A 19,826-nucleotide genomic window follows, 5' to 3' on the forward strand; every position below is an offset into this window, starting at 1 on the left:
CTCACCATGGCCTCTTTGGTGTGCATCTCCTCGGAGGCGGAGGAGGCCACTTTCTGGATGATTGGGGCGATGTTGGTGGGCCCGTACAGCTGGATTTTAGGAAGGCAATTCTGGTAGGCCTCCACCACACCTTGGATCCCTGCAACACAGAACGTATATGTGGGTTCTCGCCGCTTTGTTTATTTGTTTCCCCCCGCCCCCGCCTTCCACCAGTGTGTATGTTGCGCCCATGACGGCCTCGCAGAGTCGAAGTTCGCATACTTGCAAACGCGTCTGCTAGAATAAATCAGGCTCTCTGTGTGTGTGTGTGATTGCGCCACAAGGTGACTGAGCATTTTTCGAGAAGCATTCCCCTCATGGTCCGCACAGACACATGACGCGACACACAAACACACCTTCGCAACAGGGAATGCAGCTATGTGCGGAGAGGAGCACGGAAGCCCATTTCACACATACAGATTAGTGTTGTTTCTCTCTGTGTCGTGGAGCCTGAAATACATCCTGCAGCGTTCTGACAAACCTCCCAGCTGCATTGGTCTTCGCGCGTGCTAATGTGTGCATGCGTGGCCATGTGTGTGTGTGTGTGTGTGTGTGAGGAAGACAGGCCTATAGTGCTTTCTCTGTCAGTCTGTTTTGGTACATCTAAAAGTGAGCAAAGTTTTGTGCGTTTGAGGTGCGTTAAATCACCGGCACATTCCGGATTTTCCTCATCGAAGTTCACAGCAAAGTCATGCGAGACCTGCAGGTATGAAAGAGAGGAGAGAGAGGAGGGTGGGGAGAGACGGTCTTCAACAGCTGTGACAAACCGATCACTCAGCACAATGTGTCAAGTCCAGTTTACAGGTCTGACGCACAATTTCTGCTTTCATGCTGATCAAAAGTAAGCGGCACCTCCGAAGGAGGTTTGAAATTTAATCTGCACCGTCCAGAACTCCCCTTGCTTCACCGAGTGTACAAGTGTGCAACTCCAGTGTCCTACCTTGAAATCCGGCGGTATCAGAGCTCCGAAACCAAACGCAGGAAACATTTTATCACTGCAAAAAAGGAACGACACACAAATTACTGAAAACTGTGAGAGAGAGAGAGAGAGAGAGAGAGAGAGAGAGAAAATATAATAATAATAATAATATACGCCTTTTTAATTAATTTACATTTGCACGCTACAAATACAGACTTCAGTGTGCTATTTGGTTTTAGCAGCACATCTAAATAAATAAGGCTACATTGCCTTCAGAGGTAAAATAGATGTTTGCTTTTTTTTTTTTTAGAAAACTTTAATAAACAAAGAGCATTAGGAAAACCAAGAAAGACAGTAGACAGGTCAGAAGTAATATACTTGTGAAGAAGTTAAAAGTCATGCACTTTACAAATCTTGGCTCTAGTTTGTTATTGCTATTGGGCGGCAATAACAATAACAAGTCCAACGAGGGAAAAATCGGAAGCGAACATTTGTTCCTACGTTTAAAGCGCCATTTGCGCCAGAAAACTAAAACCCATCATCGCCCCCCTAACCACCATCCCCAGCAGTGGTGCGTCTTCTTAATGGTACTTTGAGGGAGCTTCTGCCTCCCCATCGAAGCCCAACTAGACAAAACACAGGAAATTATGAGAGATTCTAGGAAGAGATCAAATGCATCGCAGTCCCACACAAAGCATGTTGGCTAATCTTGCTATTCTTAGCAGCGTTCAGCAAGAGGACGCCTACTACACATTTGAGGGTGGCAACTTCCCATTGACGAGGTAAAGCAATAGAAAACTTTCTCATTACACAATTGCTAATGCCACCTTGGAGAAGAATGCGTAAGGGCCACATCCAAAACCACCACTAATGTGTGGAAATGCTTTTCTTTTTTTCTTACAGCGGGGATGGAAAAGCTGGTCAGAGTTAATTGGAGTATGGGTGAAGCTAGACACGAGGCAACACTGAAAGAAAATCTGTTGGAGGCTTGAGAGTGGGGCAGAGGTTTTCCTTCCAGCATGGCAATGAATCCTCAACACACAACACCAGCTGCAAAGAAGTGGTTTAGATCAAAGCATGTTTTGTGTTAGAGTAGCGTAAATCCAAATTCAATTAAAATCTGTGGCGGTCCTTTAAAATAGATGTTTACATATATTCTCCATCCAACATCAAGTCCAACAATGACTTGATGCAATCCGCTGGGTTTCCTTAAATAGAAACTTTTCTTAGTTACTTTAGGTAATTAACTGAGCATACTGCACTGTTTGATAACTAGAATCAATCGGAATATAAGTGTGGTTGTATTGAAATTGTTATTATTTTTTTTTTTTTTTGTAAAATGCCTTGAAATGACATTTGTTGTGAATTGGGGCTACATAAATAAACTGAATTGAATTAAACTGAACTTGGGTTAATTTGCATGCAAGAACGGACAGTGTTTGGTTGTTGAAGATTGCTGAAGCGTTCCTCAAAGCCTGGCTGCACTTACTGCAATGAAAGGTTGCTCTATAAACTGATAGAATACAAATGCATACCCAAAAAGCCCCAGCTTTTTTTTTTTTTTTTTTGCTTTTTCTAATCTACTTTTTAGTTTCACATCATATTTAGGGGTTTCTTAGTATTGGCCAATCATAGACACTGTTTAGCACAAAGTAAAAAACTCTGCGTCAAGGATTTTAGATGTAAAAGCAAAACACTACAATTGCAAGTTACTTCACCTGTCATAGTCCTGACAGATCTCCCCTACAGCCACCAGGGCTTTGAGGTACTCGTTGGGTTGGTAGGGATGGATGTAATGGAGAGAGCAGCTATTTCTTGGATCCCCATTGGATGCTGTGAAATCTATGGCCACCTGGGACAGAATAAAAAAATAAATAGAATAAAAACAGTCACAAAGCACGAGTGAGCACAAACTGGCGATGGAGCGCACAAGTGCAAAATATCAATGACTGTGTCCTGGATGTCTTACCGTGAACTGAATCTGGCAGCCTCCCATGATGTAATCCAGGAAGGAGTACATTTTGATGATCTGTCAGGAGAGATCACTTTAATTAAGGCTGTGGTCATGAATTGTTCATGGGGGTATGAAAAGACAGATAGATAGTGGTTGCTGTCTCGGTGGGAGAAGTGCCTCCCCGACAGGCTCAAACCGGCTTTCCGCATGAATCGTGATAATGAAATATGCAGAGTACAATGAACACATGGTCGCATATTAAGAAAAAAAGTACACCAATGCCATTACATTTATTACCATGAATAGCAGGGTAAGCAACAAAAATTGTGTTTTATCAAAATCGACAAAGAAACAGACTCGGTACGTGCTGACTGGAACGAGACGGAGCGTTTTGGAAGAGGGGAATCGGTTCATTTGACGGTGCCAGCCACGATCACTGGCACTGCTGGCAAAGATGTGCAAGCAGCATTGAAGAAAACAAAAATCATCCTGTTTTGCAGTAACATAACCCACACTGTAAAGTTTTGAAAGTCCTATCTTTAATTTAGGTACAATTATTCAATGGAGGGGAAAAAATACAAGTAATAAGAAATAGTTTTTTGGAAAATCTCCAGAAGCAATCACTGTTCATGGCTGGAGTATTGAGAGAGGACTAAGACAATCTAAGAGGTAGGCTGGATTTGCAGCTGACAAAAAAAACTAGTATATTGATATGGTTATATCATATCAATATTTATGTTCTGTGTGACATAAATGAGACCTTCAGTCCTCCAAAAGCCTACTGAATCACCAAATGCAGCGTCTGCAGGTGGTCACGAACTCTCAAAAGGTTCCCAAGACCAAACTCTCCATGTTTACATTTGTGATACTAGAAGAGAAACATATTTATGTTTGCGTTTGTTTCTCACATAGATTAAGTCTTGTGTAACATAAATAAGGCCTTAAGTCCTCCAAAAACCCTGTACATACCTCTAAATACCTTGTGGATTTATTTTCCAGCGATCATGTGCAGAACGCTTGTTTTAGTTGAATCCAAATCATTGCACACGGACAGCCAGCAGAAGTTTTGAATAGACACATCTTGGTGTCGAATGCAAGAATCTCTGTACGTGTTGAAAGCTAAACTGAATTGTACCCTGAAGCCATTATTAGACAAAAGAAAAACTACATTCTGTTTTTACCAGCTAGCAGCCACAACATATTGACCCCACTAAACAGGTGCAATGGTAATTTCCAAATATTTTTTTCATACGCTTGCATCAGCGAAAGCAACAGTTTGGTCGTTCTGGTAGCTCTGTGGCACCAGCACAAAGATACATTTGGATTGGAGCACTCTAGCGGGCCGCTCCGGGGGAACATTTGGATATCTCCACTCTGCTGACATGTCCTCAGGCCCCACACTGCCTAAGCAGTCCAGATGGGACCCCAGGCAGGATGGAGCATTTATGAGCCCAGAAAACGGGGAGAATAGTCGTGGGGATTGAAAGGTCAAAGAAATATGTTTTCTAGTTACGTCTACTGGGAAGTATGAAGATGCGATAAATGGAAAACAACCAATAAGTCAATGTTATTATCCACGAATAGGAAGTAATATTAGCATGCTGGGTTTATGACAGTGGAGCAAAATGCACTCCTTTTTTTCCCATCTAGCCACTTGACAGTATATTCTATAACACTGACATTAATATTTAAAAATATTTTGTTCAAACTGCATAATGACAAATAATAGGTTTTACACCCAATTTTAGAAAATGGTTGGATTAATGGTTGGATGAAAAGAATAAATAGAAATCCAACTCGGGTCCCTTTGAGTGTCATGTAGATTATCTCAGCGTCCCGGAGTGTGCTTGGCTCTGGTCATCCTCTCTATATGAGCCAAAAATGCAAGAAAATCTGCTTGTTCGCCTAATCTGGGCAGCCCGCTACTGACACTGATGCATTCATATGCATCTAAAGCTCTTTTTAGCACGTGTTGCAGAAAGGACACGGTCTTCTCAAAGCAGCATACAAAAAGCCAGTAAAATGTGCCAGAAAACAGGGACGCCTCAAGTAAATGTGTGTATAAAAGCATTCGCACCTGTTGAACATTCCCACAGTTTGTCACATTACAAACACGCGTTCCGGTGTGCTTTGTCGGGATTTTGTGTGTAAGACCAACACAAAATAGTTTCCAACAATGAAGTAGAAGGACAAGTATTCATGGTTTTCAAAATTGTTTTAAAAAAATCCCCCAAAACTTTTAAAAAGTGTAGTGTTTGTATTCAGCTTCCCTCAGTCCGCTTTGTTGAATCTATTTTTATTTCAACTCTTTTGGTGTGCCTCAACCCGTTTTAGCATTCAGAGAGTTTTTTGCCTACTCTTCTCCGTAAATTAGCTCCAGCTGAGTCAGAGTGGACAGCTTGTCTGGGAAAGTGTCCCTATTGCACGACGCTCCATGTTTCACAGTTGGGTGGATTTGCTCAGGGTGTCGCTTAATGTGACTTTTCTACCACAAAAAAAGCAACATATCCATAACATCAAGTTTGTGGATACTGTGGGTAGTTTAAACCGATTCTCCTCTGCGAGCTATCGATCTGTACAGCTTGTCCAGAGCTACCACATGCCTCTCTAATGGATGCTCTCCTTGCCCAGCCTGAGTTCAGAAGATGTCCAACTGTGCCACACTCTCTATTTGTGCACGAGGGAAGAAACAATGCTCTGTGAGATGTTCAATTCCTGTGAGATTATTTTATAACTTAATCCTGCTTTTAACTTCTACGTAAATTGTCCGCCGTGTTCCTGATCGTTGTGATTCTGTTTATTCTCAAGCAAACCTCGGGAGGCCGTCGCAAATGACAGTTTTCATACCGAGTTTAAATTATACACAGGTGGGCTCTACTTACTAATTATAAATTATACACAAGGCAATGGATTTTAACTATGGGTAACAGAGAAAAAGGGGTTACATCAAAATGGAAGGTCATGCTTTTCAGATTTTCATTTTTTTAAATTTAAAAAAAAAATCAAAGCCACAAATCAGTTTGCTTTCATGTCATAGTTGTACGCTGCTTTGTGTAGGTCTGTCACATTACACCCACCCCCCCAAAATATCTTATTATATTAAGTTTAAGTGAGAAATTGTGAAAAAAGTATACTTTTGTTAAACAGGGTTGCAATCTTGCCATTATGTTAAGCTCTGAATTACAGGACATTTTAAAGATATAACAACTAATCACCAAAACAGTCGTCACCCTCGTCGTTTGTTTTAAAAGAAGCACACAAACATCAGAAGATGCCGATCAGGATTATGCTGTGTAAGTTACCTTGCAGTGGTTGAGTATGACGGTTCCAGAGTTTCTGTAATTCTTCTTCTTCATCTGATATTTGGGGTTGATGCATTCCCACTGAATCTGAGAAAAGACAAGAAGAAGGAGGCGGCGGTGGTGGGTGCTTTGCACTCGAGGGTGTTTTTAAGGCACTTTCTGGATATTGTTGCACGAGAAATTATTTAAATGCACTACGGAGGGAGCGTAGAGGCAGCCGCGCGCCCAATTACATGCAGAGCACATACGAGCCAAAACTTTGATTTTGAGCGTGCATTTTCTTACCTGCTTGCCCTCCTGCTCTGCCCTCATCATCTCCTTATACGTGGTTTGAAACTCTCCAATAAAGTCATGCTTGCCGTTGGAGTCCCAGTCCCAAACAGTGCACTAGAGCAGAAACAAACACACACACGCGCACACACACACGCACGCACGCACACACACACACACACACACACACACACACACACACACACACACACACACACACACACACACACACACACACACACACACACACACACACACACACACACACACACACACACACACACAGGAACACGTGGTGAGAAGAACTGCTACCTGAGCATCCACACATGCACCCCACACATCTGCAAAGAAATGCCATGCTGAATGATTGATGGGGTGGAGTTGGTGGGGGGGCCGTGGAGCAGTGAAATATTAATCCGACGATGCTGAGAGGCTTTAGAGACGGCTTTATGAGTGTCAGGGTTTAGACGTAATAGTTTTTTTTCTCTCTCTCTCTCGGAGGAGCCATTTCGCAATATAAACGACTACAATCAAAACGGGGTCAGAGGACAAAGCTTCAACACCTCACGCAGAAGCAATCTGATCATTTCAAAACATGACAAAAGACTTTTATATGTACAGACACGCACAGGCCTCTTTATTAGGTACATATTTTTTTTACGGTTACATCAAACGTGACAGTAACTCGGTGGGAAAATAGTTGTCTTGCAAACCCGAAGTTGTGGTTTCCATTACAGCTTTCAGCTGCCACCAGGCACATAACCCAAAGCTCCCTACTGATCCGCATATTGGTGTGTTGATGTGCGTGTGTTAGTGAGCTTGACTGGGTGAATGGGGCTCTAGTTTGAAGCGCTTCGAGTGGTTTGTATGATTAGAGATTTGCTGCTGTATATAATATCGGTTTATTTGGCATCTTCATGTTGAATAGATTGTTAACAGAAACAGTGAATCAGACACTCAGTAAAGTTAGCTGTCCAAATAAAAGGAAGATAACTATCTAAAGTTAGCATCAGAATGGTAAACAAAGGGGAAATAAGTGACAGAAGACTGTCAAAAAAAAGAAAGAAGCCAGAGCAGCAGCATAGGGAAAAATACCTTGATTGATGATAGCAGTCAGATTAAGCAGGTTTAAGATAATAGAAAGGTGATTCTCTATTAATATCTATAAATATAATCTTTCTAAGCAGAAAATGTCCAACCTGGAAGCAGAAGGGCTACAGCAACAGAAGATAACATCAGGTCGTCTCACTCCTGTCGGCGAACAAGAAACTGAGACCTCAGTTCCAACTGAATTTCGGATAGGTTGTGTCAATGTTGCTTCATCCAAAGAGCCTCAATTTAAGGTACAGCATTAACATCATGAGATCAAAACATTGGTGCAAACCTAATGATGACATGGATCCATCATGGAAGTTGTGGTGTAAGGAACATTTTACTGGCACGCCTTTAGTTCCTCAACTTTTCATTGCTTAAACACTGCAGCCTATCGTTGCTGACCGCCTCAATCCCTTTAAGATTAGTTCATGTGTCATGTTATAAAGCTTAGATCTTATGACGATGATTTCATTGTACACCAGTTGCCTCCAAACTCAAGAGAACTCAATCCCAATGGAGTGCCTTTGAGACTTGCCTCATTTGGTTGTCATGCCACAAAGACTTAAATGGACAGAGTTTATATAACACCTTTCCAGTCATTCTGACCACAGCGCTTTATACTGCAGACACAGTCACCCATTCACACTCACAGATCGGAAGGCGACTTCAGGTTAAGAGCCTTGTCAGGAGGAAGCTGGAATCAAACCCATGACCTTGTGATTGCAAAGTGACTACCACTGAACTACAGTCCACTGAACTACAGTCACCCGACAGTGAAATATTTCTGGGAAAATGTGGTACAAGCTGGCACACCAGCAAGATGTACCACAAAAATAATAATAATTTGTAAGTGGATATGGGCTTTTCCACTGAGGTACGGTGTTCAATGACATCCTAGAAAGTAGATTTCTGATTTAGCACTTATATCCAGATGATTCCTATGTCTGTTCTGCTGTAGTGGGCTAATTTACTGTAAATCCTGTGACCCTCTTGCCTTTTAGGTCAAACCAGCCACCAGCAATCTGAACCAGTACAACTGTGGTGATTAAAAAACAAGGACCAGCAATAATCCTCTTATTTCCTGTCTCCCACTTAAGCTGTTGAGAACCTGCTCCTGAAGTGAGCATGCCCTTTTTTTTGTCTTTGTAATTTGTGGGGGTTTTTTTGTTGTTTTTTTTTTGTTAGTAATTTCCTTGTAGAAGGGAAGGGAGCGCTTGCTTTTGCAGCCGTGCTTCACTTCAAGAGGCAGAGAGGCTGTGCAAAGGACTAATGAAAAAATGAAGAAGCTCTGTTCCATTCACTGAATACTAACTGGCGGTGAGAGCGAGAGACCAATGAGAGCGGGGAGTGAAGTAGGGAGGTGAAGAAACAAGTAGGAAGAAGTACAAAGGAAGAGGCAGGCAGACTCCACAGAGGAGGGTTATGCATTTATGCATTGGTCACTTAAAGACCCTGACGAAAGTAAAGGCCTGGACTGAATAGAAATCTCTGCCCTCCCGTTCCTAACCATTGCCGTGATGCTCCAAACAGGTAGCCCTGGAAGCCTGTGGTCGATGGCATCCATGTACGCGTTTCAGAGTGAGCAAGGCCTTTCTCCTGCTGTCAGGAGCCACGCAGAGTTAAGAAGCCTTTGAATAATTAATGAGCAAGTTCATGTTTATTCATGAGGAGAATAAATGTTCACAGCTGATGTTGCAGCGTTGCGCGCGCACAGAAGCGCAGGCGAGGGAAGGCGAGAGTTTAAGATGACCAGTGAGCCCATTAAACAAAACGGACAGTTGCACCAAAACCGAGTCCAGTGCCAAACTGACAGACCTACTTGAGCATTTTTTGCGATGGTACTTTTAAATATATATATTTATCTGTGGATCAAAGGTGTTTAAATTGTTGTGCGTGCGCCTACGGCACTGATAGCAATCATAGTTTCTTTGTAGCATGTGTCCCTCCCACATGGTACAACTGAGCTGTGGAAAAGGCCTGAATCTAAAAATCGCATTGTGCATTAGTTAGTTTCCTTCAAGCATGAGTCATTGTGTGGTTCAATCTAATTCTACTTTGAAAAAGTCTCAGTAGATAAGAAGAAAGATGGACTGGAGCTGAGTAAGCCTTGAATAACCTCACAACAAAAAGCAGATCTAAGACAGTGTAGGGTTTGTTGTTTTGGTGGTGTGTATATACACAGAGAAAACAGATCTGGTATGAAAGATAAAATTAAAACAGATGGCCAGTTTTCAACCATTAGAATGATTTCTAATGGGTGGATTTATTATTAACGTCTGAAAACTTTTTAGAGACTCTTAAATTCAAAGAAATTTAAGGCCTTTCCCAGCATTTCTCAAATAGAAAGGGACCAAAAAAAGCACAAAAAAAAGAAAAAATTGTGGGTTTTGCATTGCAATTCTGTTTTTTACTCTGCAGACCCTGCTGTGAGCATGGAGTGAGACCAGCTGCGGGTTTGATATGAGCAGAGGACACTTCTTACTTTATTGGACCATTGCACTGGCGAATGTAGATGCAACTAACACAGGCAAAGATTATTGGCAAAGATTTTTGTCTTTTGTGGTGATGTGTTTAAACTGGAGCTGACATTGATGTTTCCTGCAAAATATCAATTTTCACTTAAGTGAAAATATTGATTTTCTGTTTTCTGATAATTAAAATGGGAAAATAAATGAATGAGCGCAGACTTATTTTTGAGTTCTACCTTGGCAAAATATAGCCCAGGCGAAGCAAGACAAGACAGAAATTTAAAAAGATGTAAATAAGCTGGAAACAGCCTAGTTTTAAAAGACTTTGTGCTGACATAATCAATTTAATAAGGAGAGCATCATGACTGCTACTGATTTTATTTAATAAAAATATAGGGGAAAAGCGAATTTTGTTGAGAATTTTGTTCTCAATTTAAAATCAACAATGACAATCAACAATGACAACAAATTAATTCAGTTTTAACCTTTGACCTCCTGTATTTCTGTTGATTGGAACTTGTTGATCATTTTACATACTCAGAAAACAACAGCCTTAAATAGTCTTTGTCACATTTATCTGCAATCAACTTGCATAGTTTCCTGATTTCAGGGAGAATAAATAACTTGCTGATTGTCGGCACAGGCTATTAGGAGCAAGTGTGTTTATTTAGCTTTGACTTTTATATTTCTTGAACAAGTCATAGCCAAAAATATCTAATTAAGGTCTGCACCCTTTCTATGGGAGCACAAACTTGTACGTGTTACTTAATGCAGATGGTCTCTCGAGAACTAAGAAAACATTTATGTAGAGAATCATGTTAAAAAGAAACTTCAGCAGGTGTTGATGTGCTTATGTGGCCTATAAGAAAGCTGTGTGTCAAGTTACATTATGAAACCAGCTCTGCCCAGATTGTATTTGAGACTAACTGGCTCCTATTATTTTCTCTCTTCTCACACAGTGGGACTTTCAAACTCACCTTTAGCTCCCTGTCATGGTCTCCGCTGCAGAGAGTGTTCAATGAAACTTTAAATGATTTCCAGACTGGGCTCAGGTTGTTCATCACTGTCTGTAGAGGAAAACAAAACAACTTTCAGAAGAGCTCTGTAACAGTTGACCACAAAATGTGAGAAACTAGACGTTTTTTTTAATTTGATTTAAAAAAATTTTTTTTTTTTACATTTTGTCATGCTTTGATCTATCGCCTACTGTAACTCTGGCTAAAGAGCCGTTGTCCCGATGAAAGGTGAATCTGGTTTGCATGTTCTAACAGCTTTTCTTCATGGACTGTCCTGTATTTAGCTTCATCCATCTGCATAGTTACTCCAACCAACTTCCTTGCACATATGCTGCAGGGATGGTTACAGACGAGACGCACGTTTGCTATGTTCCCTGCAAGGCTCACAGTAAACAAGGCTTCTTGTGGCTTTCGTTTAACAAAGGTTTTCTTCTTACAGTTCCATTAAGGCCAAATTGCAACAGCTTCTCCCATCCAAGTTGTGTATCTCAGCAGGTTCTACAGTTACCAAAAGGGCTCTTGGTTGCATTTAGTCTTTTTACTGATTGAGTGTAAAAAAATGTAAAAAAAAGTTCAGGATGCTTCGGTGGACACCGTGCGTGCCGAACGTGTGTGAATACACTGCACTTACCTCGGTCCGGTGTACAAGCGACTCAGTCCCATCGTCGTTTACTCTAAAGATCTCCAGAAAAGGGTCTGACTTGCTGAAGAAATCCTTGACAGAGAAGAAGAAAGAAAACACACACTTTGATCATAAACATAAATCATTCATGCGACTACCAGAGCCATCATTTCACCTTCTGTCTCTGGCTTTCTTTTTGTTGCTTCAACCAGCCATCTCTCTCTCCTCTGTCCTCTCCGATTTATGCACCCCGCCCTCGTTTATACTCCATCATTCCTCTTGGGCACAACTCGTTTGGATTAGTCATCCGTGGCTGTGGGTGAGGGCGCGTGTGTGTTAAGGGAGGCCAAAAATTAATCTAGTACTCTGTGTGTGTGTGTCTCTGATTGGGTTGTCTAGATAAAAGAGGGTTATTGTACCAGGGAGGTGCCCACCTATCTCCGCAGGTCTTCTTTCATGAGCCCAGATTGTACCCATGTGTTTTGCATGAGTTATTTCATCATCAAATCTCACTGGCTTCCACCTACATACACACACACACACACACACACACACACACACACACACACACACACACACACACACACACACACACACACACACACACACACATATAAAGCTCACATTCCTAAACTTCAAAAACAAGCAGCTGGACAAACCTTGTCGTCTAGCTTCCGAGCGCTGAAAGAGAGTTCAACGTAATCGTCGTTTCCTGACAACTCCTCTGCTGTCACCTATACAGATGAAGTGGGGGGGTAAGTGGAGGGGTGGAATTAGGGTAGCAGAGGGGGAGATGGACACAGAGGCGTAAGAAGGAGGTGAGAGGAAATGAGATGGAAATGAGGAACGGTGCAGAGCGAGAGGGAAACATCATCAAATTAATTATCTCCAGAGCTTGTGAGCGTGCGCTTGGCGTTGCGCGCGCGTTCTGCGTGTGTTGAACTGAGGTGGGGCCGGCTTTCTGGAAGGGGCGTCGTACCATTATTGAAGACTTTCCAGCGGTGTTTCCCTGTTTGAGCAGAGCTTTGGTCAGTTTCCTCTGAGAGACGATCTGAAACGAGCACACAAACGGATGAAATGCATGAAGATCAAAAGACCAAAAGCCTTTTGTTTTTTGGTATGTTTCATGTAAAAACAAAAACAAAAAAAACACATTCATTCATATTTAATGCAACAATTATATAACTGCAAAAACAAAAAGTGACTAAATTTTTTATCAGATGTTATACTTGTGTTTTCTGCCAGCTAGTTTGAAGTAGAGGAACTAATTTAACATAGACATGTTGCACTTGCTTTGTCTTCTAAAAGTATTCAAACTTGTTTAACCTTTACACATTTTGTTAACATATTTTATTGTGTGACAGACAAGTGTGGCGGCTTATCATAAGGGTAACACTGAAAAAAAACAAGGCAAGGTTTTCTCATTTTAAAGAATAAAGGGGGACTGAATTTCCTACAACATAAAACTGTTTTCATTCCACCTCATAATTACGCAATAAAACAAACAAAAAAAAAAAAGCTAAATACTTGTGCTTGTAACAAGACAAAAAAAGTTTATCTGATATGAACACTGGGCATGTAAAGTTGGTGGCACACCGCTGATTGGTTTCCCACATCAACTCCTTCCACCTCTTACAAATTTTTCGGCAGCAACAACAAACTCTGCTCCCTGATAATGGCTTTTAGAGCCAAGTTCATGCAGCAATTTCGTCTACAGTGAACTGCGTCTCTCCTTAGCAGACTACCAATTGCTGCCCTGATAATTGCAGCTTTCATACAGTCAGCACGATAAATTACAGTATTGAACCCTTACATAATCTTGGCAGAAAACTTTCTGGTGTCTCTCGTTTTATGAACACATCAACTACTTCCTCCGCACACGTTTATTGATTCGTATTAAACAGAAACAAGGCTGTCATATTCTTAACAAAACCCTGGATAAACAGTGGGATATTACACGTAAAAAAATAATAATTGGCACAGTGTCATTCTATTAAGCTGCACCTCTCTGGCATTAAAAATCTTTCCCCTCCTCTTCTGAAGCTGTTATCTTATGTCTACCAACAATTGTAAATCCACCAGCCTTATGCTGCTGATAACATCTCTGACCTGAAAAAGTAATAGCAAACATATTTCACTCTTCCGCGGCGCCAACCGGATGTTTGAGATGCTGCTCTTGCCATTTCCTTACATTCAATATGTCACCAGGGGGCTACTCTCTGAGGGGGAAGAAAAAAAATCAACCAACTCATCGTCTTAATGAGCATCGAAGCAATAAACGTTTTCTCTTTAAATGGCCCCGGATGCTGAGTGATTGGAGTAAATGAAGAGAATCTTTAAATATTGATTGCAGCTATCAGCGGGTGAGGCTACATGTATTAGCATATGCACATATAAATGTGCCGAAAACAGTCTGGAAGAGCTTTTTAAAGCCTTATGTAAATAGAAACACCACGGAGGACGACGAAAGTGTGAATGCAAGATGCTGCTAGTAGCTGAACCAAAAAGTGTTCAACACTTAAACCCGGCTACACAAAGCGCGTATTATCCATCTGCAAAAGTGCTGACCGGCAGAGACCTTTACATGTTATCTTAAGCACCTTTGCTTTCAAGCAGCTCTGGCGTGGAGATCGTCCAAACTAGCACACCCAAAGGTGGCTCCTCTACCCAAATGTAGCAGGTTTCAAGCACATTTAAAAAGCAGAGAAACTCATCTACTCATCGGGTGAGCTCACTGTAGAGTATGTTCAGATGTGAGTCATAAACATCTCTTACACGCCCCAGTTCTCCTATGGAGGCGACCTACCTAACACCGTGTTCTACATTCAGGCTGCATGATAACTGTGGTCAGTGTTTTAAAGGACATGTCGTGTTCATGAGAATGAATTTAACCCCGGACAAATAGGGATTGACATCTTAAGAAAGAAAATATACAGTGTTAAATGAAATTGAACCGTGTCCAAAAATATTCAAAGTATTTCTTTCTCTTTTTTTTTTTTTACCTTTTGCAGTTACAAAATTATTCTAAAGTCATAAGCATAGTTCTGCTGACAAGTTTTTTTGTTTGTTTTCAGACATTTTGTAAATAAAGTAATACAAACATTTAACAGCTGCATAAGTTATTACACTTATGGCTTGATATTTTAATAAAGCACCTTTCACAGCTTTAAGTTTTGTTAGGCATGTCTCTCTAAGCTTGGGAGATTTTATTCAGGGAATTGTTTTGACAAAGATCAGTTTTCTGCAGATCGTTGTAAGCTTATTAATATTGGATGGGTAGCATAGGTAGAAAGCCACAGTTAAGTCTTTTCAGAGAGGTACTCTAGCAATGCCATGCAGTCAGTCTGAGGTGCAGACAGAGCACTTGCTGAAGGTTTTCCAGAAGACTTTCTTTCTAATTTGCTGCTACCAACTCGACTTCTAAGGACAGTTCCTGCTAAAACATCCCCGGATTATGTCTGACAGTGGGGATGGTGTCAGCAAGGAATGAGGAGTTCCCATTTTTTTTCTGACAAAATGCTTGGAGTACAGGAGAAAAATCTTGTTATGTGGCTGATAAGATGAGTGAGGTCTGTCCTATTGATGCATTGCATTAGGACTGTTGGATCTGGTGGATGGTTCTTCTAAATTCGCAAGAGAGCAGTGCAGCTTTCCCGTCAGTAAGACATAGATTCTTGGTTACCTCTTTGCCCGGGGTCCTTCTTCCCACAATTACTCAGCTAGGTTGAGCTGCCGTGTCTGAGGAAGGTCTACGTAGTTCTAAATTTCTTCAATGTCCAATTAAGAGAGATCTCCAGACATTTTGGGACATTTAACTCAGTCTTTTTTTTTTTCTCCTTGGTTTATGCTCTGACATCCACTGTCAGCTACCCAACCTTAAAAAGACAAGTGTGTTCCATACAAAAATGTCTAAAAACATGTCTGCACTTTGTCATCACAGATTGTTTTGTGAACTGAACTCAATGTGGTTTCAAGTCTAAATGAGGTCAAAATTAAGGATTGTCAATACCATTTGGCTTCATGTCAAGTGATATTTAAGCATTTTACGATTATTTATTGACACAATTTATTCAAATCTGTACTAACAAAGACAGGTAAGCACGCAGACACAGTGGGTTTATAAAGGGTGCAAAACGGCATTAAGTTGGGACAAGAATGTACAGAGTGGGAAGAGAATAGGGGCAAGCTTCCTCTTTGCTGTCCAATCAGAAGGCAGACTGACCTGTCCCAATGTGCACTCCATGGCTCCCAGGAAGTCCGCGTCTCGGAGGCCGTTGTTTCCAGAGCTGATGTCGTGCAGCTCGAATCGAAGCCTCTGGACCTCCTCGAAGTAGTAATCTACCAGGAAGATCTTAGAGAAGACAGGGCTGCTGCTGCTGCGGATCACTTCGGTGCGGTCCACCTGCGAACACACATACACACGCACACACGCACACACGCACACGTGTGTGGTTAAACACATGATATGCATCAGTAAATCTGGCAAAATTAAAATAAAGTAAAACATGTTCTAATGAGCATAATAACCTTGAAAAGTGACAAACGGGTGAGAGTCTTGACTAAGCAAATACTGATCATGTTTAGGAAAGCTTAAAAACTCTTGCGAGAAAAACAAAAATACAAACAATATTTCCTTTAAATGAGTTCTACTCTGATCCAATTTTAACAAACTGGCTTGTTCTGTCAACTGGGTTAAATTCAACTATAGTTATGTAAATAGTTTTGTATTATTTTGATAAAATATCCATAAAAAAAGCAATGAGATCTTCAGCATTCTGATATAATTATCTTCACTCAAATATCAAACTTTTAATACTCATTTTAATACAAATTGAAGTTAGTTCTGTTTAAATTATGCCTCGGGACACGTAGGGGCAACAGCACACATAAACAAATTGGCTTAATGCGAAACGCTATGCAGAACAGATAACGCACATCTCCCCAAACACGCCGTCCCCCATGGTGGAAAAAGGCGGTGGCTCCATCACCATTATTGCCCGAGCCACTTTAAATAGACCTCTTTATATTCACGCGTGCTGAAGTATGAAACTCTCACTGAGCATCCAGCGCACTGCAACTCGCCATCGATTGTGAGCTTTGCGAGACTTTCCAGCTCCGCAGCAATTACCACAAATAGCCATTACCACATTGTTTACACTTATCAACTTGAGGACTGCAAACATTGATTTTTCTTGATGCTTTAGAAAAATCCCACTAGCTGTTTGACTACACAGAAATCCGACTGGAGCTGCAGCATTGATCTCTAGATTTTCTTCTCTCTAACTGCCTGACACAGAAAGGATCAGAGTGCCAAATTAAAGTCCGTCACAGCGCTGACAACAAAAAGCTCGAGAACGCTGGCAGAAACGAACGCCCGCTTTTTTTCCTCCTTTTTTTTATTTTATTTTTTATTGCTGATAACCCTGTTACTCACACACAAGCACACAAAAAACAAACAAGAAAAAGTGGAATATAACAGAACATACACCAGATGTTGCCCATTTTTTTAACCTCACCTCAATGAGTTGGCAACTCATTGAAGCAAAAAAAAGAGCCTTTAACACATTAAATATGCACAAACACACCCAGCTGCTTCCCAACAACAATCCAATTAAGGAAGTAATTCTGATCGGCAGAGATTGTCCACTCTCAGATCCACACACAAACACACACACGCACACACACACACACACACACACACACACACACACACACACACACACACACACACACACACACACACACACACGCACACGCACACGCACACGCACACACACACACACACACACACACACACACACACACACACACACACACACACACACACACACATGAATTCTCTCTCCCTTTTTTCCATATGAATAAATACACAGACACTACTATGCTGCACAAAGTAGCTTTTTCTGGACTCCCCTGAGATACAGTTGCCTAACACTGCACTACTTTTTTGAGCACTTGATCTTGGGCCCCTGTGGAAAAAGCACTGCTTTTTGTGAGTCTGTGCGAGTTTGAGAGAGGAAGTTTTTCAGACTTTTTGTGTCACGCTTGAGTTTGTGTGTTCACACACGTCTGCTAGACCCCCAGCCCCTCTAAGTAGAACAAGAATTTGACACACAAAAAAAAGAAAAAAATGCAATGGATATTTACAAGTGACAAATTGCAAAGATGTCTCACTTAATTAGAAGATCATTGGGAATTACTTTCATCTGAAAAGGGGATTATGTAACACTGAGCAACAACCCAGTCCTTTAGCTCAGCTTAGATGCATCTAATGTCTCTAGCTCAGGAGTGGCACAAAAATAATGTGACAGCTGTAGTTCATGTCCCTGATGAGACTGTGTGTGATGGCTCTTTGAGCACTGACTTTAGCTTTAATCCATATCGTATGAATCTCCCATAGCCTCTCCAATTCTTGTTACCCAGGCAACCTTTTCGGTCAGTTTTTCCTTCCACCCAACTTTACATTAACACGTTTGGATACAGCTGTCCTTTTACACTGACCCTCAAACATTACTTTCAGCGGAGTGGTGTTTGGTGAGCAAGTCAGCAGCTTTCCTCAGCTTGGTGTAAGACATAACATATTATTTCTATATTAGATATCATAATAATAAAACTATTAAAATGTGAAAAAAAAATGTCACTCTGTGTAACGAACTTGTATAAATTTCACTTTTTGAACGGAATCGTTGAAAATAATGAATTTTTTCAATTATATTCTGTATTACTGACACCGACTCGCGTCTGCTCCGTTCATTGAAAAGAAAAGACAAAGAACGTGTCTCAATCTGTGGCCTGTTTAACTCAAAACGAATGAAAATTTGCTTATTCTAAAAATCCATTAGGATTTATCTTTCTCCTAATGTTGGATTTTTAATTATGCTCAGATAGTCTTTTGTCTAGTCCATTAGAAAGGGCCGAGAAAGCGCGTGTGCCTCACTGATAATTGGAAATGGAGTGGAACACTTTAAAGCAGCACCAGTTATCCATTTTCATAGCCAAAACAACCTACTACACAGAGAAGATGTTTCCTCCATTTATTTGGGACCTCTTTAGCTCCGAACGAGGCCAATAAAGCTGAAAATGTGGGTTTGAGGGTCTGATTGCTTTCATTACCAACAAAAAAAAAAATAAATGAATACATGGCATCTGTTAAAAGGGCATTTGCTAGATAAACACAATTTAGACTCTGCTTGTAGCAAAGGTTGGGAGTCCAGTTGAGCTGGGTGATAATTAGGACACGTGGCTCATGCAAGCTAAAAGGAAAACAACACAACACACTCAGTCTGAAATAGCAACTTGAATTTTGGAATTTAGTGCCATAATTTCACCAAACATTACTTTCAGCGGAGTGCTTGGATCATCCCAGGCAGCCCAATACCCGTAGTGGTACTTAGGCCGCCTCTAGTGGCACTCAAAAGAAATTTTGCTATCAATTATTTTAACCAGTTAGCTCTATGACATATTTCAGCACTTCACCAAAACACCATTCAATTGGTGTTTTCATGTCAATTCTGCCTCTGCAAAATAACAGAATTTGCACCAAAAATGAGGTACAAGACATCCACACAGTTAATCATTTGTGCTCATCAAAGTGGCATTTTCTCATTCCTTCCAACAAAACACAAATCATTTTAATCTCAATAGATAGAGTAATATGTCATCTATTAGTGTGTTTTGTGAGAGGAGTAGATTTGAAATGGCACATAGTACTGTCTTGAGCATTGTCAGATAAAGTCACCAGGGTCTGACTTTTTTTTTTGCATGGAAAGCATCAATAGAGTAAACAATCATAATGAAAACATGACAAAGCGATTTGACTGTCTTGTTCATCAAAAAGGACATCGGGACTTTTCATTTAGATCACGCTGACACTTTCTTTGACATAAAAACTCACTTTTGAGGGATGAAAAATCTGTTTTTAACAAGAGACGGACTAACAGTTGTTCAAATACTAATAGTGATGTGGGAAAATCATCAAAGTGCCTGGGAAAGATTCATTTGACATTAAAGTGAATAAAATCAATAAACTAAACAAAAATAAACTACTAAACAATGATACACCAAAATGAAACATCCTGATGTTTACATAACAGTGATTTCATGTTATTATTTTTTATTAGCTAAATGTTATCTTTAGAATT

At 40.7% G+C, this 19,826-nt stretch overlaps 1 protein-coding gene across 2 annotated transcripts in view; it reads right to left on the reverse strand.

The window, feature by feature from the left end:
* Positions 1–19,826, reverse strand: part of cpne4b (copine IVb) — a 37,251-nt gene that overhangs the window by 9,012 nt on the left and 8,413 nt on the right. For both annotated transcript variants that reach the window (XM_008421793.3, XM_081612443.1), the window contains 12 exons: positions 15,908–16,087; positions 12,665–12,736; positions 12,345–12,419; positions 11,695–11,778; positions 11,025–11,114; positions 6,500–6,601; positions 6,215–6,301; positions 2,928–2,987; positions 2,677–2,810; positions 980–1,034; positions 688–739; positions 6–139 (listed from right to left, as the gene is read on the reverse strand). In XM_008421793.3, coding sequence (XP_008420015.1) covers positions 6–139; positions 688–739; positions 980–1,034; positions 2,677–2,810; positions 2,928–2,987; positions 6,215–6,301; positions 6,500–6,601; positions 11,025–11,114; positions 11,695–11,778; positions 12,345–12,419; positions 12,665–12,736; positions 15,908–16,087 — 1,125 coding nt within the window. The remainder of the gene's footprint in view (positions 1–5; positions 140–687; positions 740–979; positions 1,035–2,676; positions 2,811–2,927; positions 2,988–6,214; positions 6,302–6,499; positions 6,602–11,024; positions 11,115–11,694; positions 11,779–12,344; positions 12,420–12,664; positions 12,737–15,907; positions 16,088–19,826) is intronic.

The sequence above is a fragment of the Poecilia reticulata genome, chromosome 11 (assembly GCF_904066995.2).
Source record: "Poecilia reticulata chromosome 11, P_reticulata-male-v2, whole genome shotgun sequence".
Taxonomy (NCBI): domain Eukaryota; kingdom Metazoa; phylum Chordata; class Actinopteri; order Cyprinodontiformes; family Poeciliidae; genus Poecilia; species Poecilia reticulata.